The sequence below is a fragment of the Boleophthalmus pectinirostris genome, unplaced genomic scaffold (genome assembly GCF_026225935.1).
Source record: "Boleophthalmus pectinirostris isolate CB_2022bp ecotype Guang Dong unplaced genomic scaffold, ASM2622593v1 HiC_scaffold_22, whole genome shotgun sequence".
NCBI classification, from domain to species: Eukaryota; Metazoa; Chordata; class Actinopteri; order Gobiiformes; family Gobiidae; genus Boleophthalmus; species Boleophthalmus pectinirostris.
In genome coordinates, this window is record NW_026571190.1 from 42,854,731 (window position 1) to 42,859,730 (window position 5,000).

General features: G+C 46.0%; 2 protein-coding genes across 6 annotated transcripts in view; both read left to right on the top strand.

Annotated features, from left to right (window-relative positions):
• The window catches only part of aftpha (aftiphilin a), a 37,992-nt gene extending 37,419 nt beyond the window's left edge, over window positions 1–573 (top strand). For all 5 annotated transcript variants that reach the window (XM_055158398.1, XM_055158400.1, XM_055158401.1 and 2 more), the window contains one exon: window positions 1–573. This exon is cut by the window's left edge and continues 1,455 nt beyond it. The gene's annotated coding sequence lies outside the window, so the exon portion shown is untranslated.
• Window positions 574–1,252: 679 nt separating this feature from the next.
• Window positions 1,253–5,000, top strand: part of etaa1a (ETAA1 activator of ATR kinase a) — a 24,893-nt gene continuing 21,145 nt past the window's right edge. The window contains exons 1-3 of the mRNA XM_055158538.1: window positions 1,253–1,677; window positions 2,490–2,606; window positions 3,014–3,081. Of these exons, the coding sequence (XP_055014513.1) occupies window positions 1,551–1,677; window positions 2,490–2,606; window positions 3,014–3,081 (312 nt within the window). The 5' untranslated portion in view covers window positions 1,253–1,550. The remainder of the gene's footprint in view (window positions 1,678–2,489; window positions 2,607–3,013; window positions 3,082–5,000) is intronic.

A 5,000-nucleotide genomic window follows, 5' to 3' on the forward strand; every position in this document is an offset into this window, starting at 1 on the left:
GACAGCGTTGCTAAGCACCCGCTCTCTGTTAAACCGGCGGTGCGGACGGGAGGGGGCGTTACCTTTAACAGCTTCGTCCCTGATTGGCTCTTTGGTTGCCATGACACTCGCGGTCAGAAGAATCCAAATACAGAACCTGACCCAGATCTGCCTCTGGAGCCGCTGCCCTCCATGAGCTTCATTTGGAGCTGAGGCTGCGGTCCACGCTCTGGTCTGTGGTCTAGACCTGGGCCACAGCGTGTCTAGACCAGGTCTGAATCTGATCCTGGTCCTGGTCCCGGTCGTGGTCCCGGTCTGGGTGTGGGCGTGGTCCCGGTCTGGGTGTGGGCGTGGCCTGGAGTCCTCATTCGTTGTGTGTTTTTCATGTTTTGGTCGAACTGCTGGAGGAGGATCTGGACTTTTGCACTTTGTGAAGAAACTCACTGTGGTCCAGACTCTGGACTCTGGTCTGACGAGGATCCTGTGGAGTCCGGGTCTGAACCGGGACTACACCGGGTCTGAACCGGGACTTCCAGATCCACCTTGTGTAAATCTTTTAGTGTAAACAAGAAATTAAACTATTTAAGACAAAAACTGAGTGACTTTTTATGTTTCACAAACTTTGAACTGAGACAAAAGTTCAGGGCTTTAGTTTTTTAAAGGTCGTTTGTTTATCCAGCGCCAGTTTGGTCCAAACCTGAGGCTGAAGTGACCTGCACACGACCAGACTGACTCTAGTCACACGACAACACACAACACACATACACACAACACACATACACACAACACACACACACACATCAGGCTGAGTCATTAAACTTGGCTGTGACTCTGTCAGAGTTAAAACTCCAGAGTTAAATGGAGTTTTCAGGTCGAGGGTCACGTGTGTCTCACTTTAGTTTGTGTTTTTTCTGTCGTGTTTAAAGTGAAACCGAACACACGAGTGTGAACCTGCCCTCGTCTTCTGTCGTGTGTTTTTATTATTTCAAAGACACAAAGACATAAACAGAAAACATGACGAGAGTTTGTTCAGGTTCGTTTGTTCAGAGCTCAACATCTTCATGAATAACACACACACATGAACATTACAGTGAAAATACACACACACACACACGTACAAATATAAACAAATAAAACATGAATACATTCATATTTTATATTTCAAATTCCGTACAAAGTGTTTTTGTTTTCGGATTTGTGCAATAATTAAGAGATTTTATATAAAAAAAAAAACAAGAGGGAAGGAAATACAACATCAAAGTTATTTATTTACAGAGTAGTTTTCTAGAAGTGTACGTAAAAGTACATAAAGTACGTAAAAGTCCGCTTCTAGAAAAGTAATGACGTCAGATTTGAAGTGCGCATGCGCACGCAGCCTCCGCCGGAACAACAAACTCCTGGAGGACAAGATGGCGGCGGGACTTTCAAATGTTTCCCACAAATATTCACAGAAAACGGAACAAAACCTCCATAAAGTGTCTCCGAAGTGTCTCCGAAGTGTCCCCGGACATCCCACAGAGGCCCCACGGTCCGTAGGCCCCCGGGAGCCGTGAGTCCGGGAGCCGGGAGCCATGAGCGGGACCAGATCCAGGACGAACCGCCTGAGGCGGAGCGTGAGACAGAGTCAAGCCGCAGACAGAAGCTCCTCCGCCGGGGACGAGAGCGCGCAGACCCCGCGGAGACGCGCCGAGGCCCGGGGTGAGTCTGACGAGTTTAGTTTATTTTTATTTATTTACTTATTTATTTATAATTCTAACAGGTTTAACAGGAGAGGATCACGGGAGGACGAGTGAAGTCGAGTTTTCTGCTCATGTTTGTTTTAGTTTAGTTTGACAGTTCCAGTCCCAAACCTGAACCTGTGTCCCCGTCCCACAGATTTACACAAAAACACTGATCTGTCCCACAGATTTACTTAAAAACACTGATCTGTCCCACAGATTTACTCAAAAACACTGATCTGTCCCACAGATTTACTCAAAAACACTGATCTGTCCCACAGATTTACTCAAAAACACTGATCTGTCCCACAGATTTACTCAAAAACACTGATCTGTCCCACAGATTTACTCAAAAACACTGATCTGTCCCACAGATTTACTCAAAAACACTGATCTGTCCCACAGATTTATTGACACAGAAATGACCCAGTGTCTCTGTTTTGGACTCGTTTGATCAAACGACACTGAAGAGACACAAAGTCAAGAGTTTAACTCTCCAGAGTTCCAGAACACAAAAATCACTTCTGTGTTCAGTTTCTGTTTCGTCCAGACTAAAGTTTAACAGGCTGAGCTCCCAAAGTCTGAAACAAGCTGCTATAAAAGTAAGAGTTTAAAAACACAGTGGAGCACTTCCTGGATCACCACGTGATGACATCATGAGGTGGAACAGAGTGTTTTCTCTCTGAATGTGCAGGTTTGTGAGTTAAACGTGAATGAAACAAAACACGACTCTAGCTCTGTTCAGTCTGTTTAGTCCTGGTTTAGTCCTGTGTAATCTTCCTCTGGTCTCAGGTCAGACCCCGGTCCGGTCCAGACTCGGCGCGGACTCGGCCCATAACGAGTCCTTCAGCACAGACGTCCACCAGGACATCGTCTGGGACACGACCTCCCCGTCCCCTCACCGACTCGGTAAGACCACACCTGGTCTAGTCCTGGTTTAGTCCTGGTTTAGTCCTGGTTTAGTCCTGGTTTAGTCCTGGTTTAGTCCTGGTTTAGTCCTGGTCTAGTCCAGGTCTAGTCCTGGTTTAGTCCTGGTTTAGTCCTGGTTTAGTCCTGGTTTAGTCCTGGTTTAGTCCAGGTCTAGTCCTGGTTTAGTCCTGGTTTAGTCCTGGTGTTTAGTCCTGGTCTAGTCCTGGTCTAGTCCTGGTCTAGTCCTGGTTTAGTCAAGGTCTAGTCCAGGTCTAGTCCAGGTCTAGTCCAGGTCTAGTCCTGGTCTAGTCTAGTCTGGTTTAGTCCAGGTCTAGTCCAGGTCTAGTCCAGGTCTAGTCCAGGTCTAGTCCAGGTCTAGTCCTGGTTCAGTTGTGTTTGTGTTTCAGGTAAACGTGGACTCAGACTCGTTGGATCTGTGACCATCTCAGACATCGTCAATCGAATCGCCCCAAAGGTCAGACCCCCCCCCCCGTGTGTGTGTTGTGTGTCATGTGTGTGTGTGTTGTGTGTCATGTGTGTGTGTTGTTGTGTGTAACAGTGTGTGTTGTGTGTCATGTGTGTGTGTTGTTGTGTGTAACAGTGTGTGTTGTGTGTCATGTGTGTGTGTTGTTGTGTGTAACAGTGTGTGTTGTTGTGTGTGTTGTGTGTGTGTGTGTCATGTGTGTGTGTTGTTGTGTGTAACTGTGTGTGGTGTTGTGTGTGTTGTGTGTCATGTGTGTGTGTTGTTGTGTGTAACAGTGTGTGTGATGTGTGTGTGTTGTGTGTAACAGTGTGTGTCATGTGTGTGTGTTGTTGTGTGTAACAGTGTGTGGTGTTGTGTGTGTTGTGTGTGTGTGTGTGTGTGTGTGTGTGTTGTGTGTAACAGTGTGTGTTGTTGTGTGTGTTGTGTGTCGTGTGTGTGTTGTGTTGTGTGTGTGTGTGTGTGTGTGTGTTGTTGTGTGTTGTGTGTGTTGTGTGGTGTGTGTTGTGTGGTGTGTGTCATGTGTGTGTGTTGTGTTTTGTGTGTGTCATGAGTGTGTGTTGTGTGTGTGTGTGTTGTGTGTGTGTGTGTTGTGTGTGTGTGTGTGTAACAGTGTGTGTGTTGTGTGTGTAACAGTGTGTGTGTGTGTAACAGTGTGTGTTGTGTGTAACAGTGTGTGTGTTGTGTAACAGTGTGTGTGTTGTGTGTCATGTGTGTGTGTGTTGTGTGTCATGTGTGTGTGTTGTGTGTGGTGTGTGTAACAGTGTGTGTGTTGTGTGTGTGTGTGTTGTGTGTAACAGTGTGTGTTGTGTGTCATGTGTGTGTGTGTGTGTGTGGTGTGTGTTGTGTGTGTGTGTTGTGTGTGTGTGTGTTGTGTGTAACAGTGTGTGTTGTGTGTCATGTGTGTCATGTGTGTGTGTTGTGTGTGGTGTGTGTTGTGTGTGTGTGTGTGTTGTGTGTAACAGTGTGTGTTGTGTGTCATGTGTGTCATGTGTGTGTGTTGTTGTGTGTAACAGTGTGTGTTGTGTGTCATGTGTGTCATGTGTGTGTGTGGTTGTGTGTAACAGTGTGTGTTGTGTGTAAGTGTGTGTTGTGTTGTTGTGTGTGTTGTTGTGTGTTGTGTGTTGTGTGTGTGTGTTGTGTGTGTTGTTGTGTGTTGTTGTGTGTGTGTGTTGTTGTGTGTGTAACAGTGTATTTTGTGTGTGTCGTGTGTGTGTGTTGTGTGTGTAACAGTGTGTGTTGTGTGTGTAACAGTGTGTGTTGTGTGTGTATCAGGTGTGTGTGTGTTGTTGTGTGTAACAGTGTGTGTTGTGTGTTGTTGTGTGTGTAACAGTGTGTGTAACAGTGTGTGTTGTGTGTGTATCAGGTGTGTGTGTGTGTGTGTGTGTGTGTGTGTGTGTGTGTAACAGTGTGTGTTGTGTGTTGTGTGTATCAGGTGTGTTGTGTGTGTATCAGGTGTGTGTGTTGTGTGTGTAAACAGTGTTGTTGTGTGTTTGTGTGTGTATCAGGTGTGTGTGTGTTGTGTGTAACAGTGTGTGTTGTTGTGTTGTTGTGTGTGTATCAGTGTGTTGTGTGTTGTGTGTAACAGTGTGTGTTGTGTGTGTGTGTGTATGTGTGTGTGTGTGTGTGTAACAGTGTGTGTGTGTTGTTGTTGTGTGTAACAGTGTGTGTGTTGTGTGTGTGTGTGTGTGTGTCAGGTGTGTGTGTGTTGTGTGTAACAGTGTGTGTTGTGTGTTGTGTGTGTATCAGGTGTGTGTGTGTGTTGTGTGTAACAGTGTGTGTTGTGTGTGTATCAGGTGTGTGTGTTGTTGTGTGTAACAGTGTGTGTTGTGTGTTGTGTGTGTATCAGGTGTGTGTGTTGTTGTGTGTAACAGTGTGTGTTGTGTGTTGTGTGTGTATCAGGTGTGTGTGTG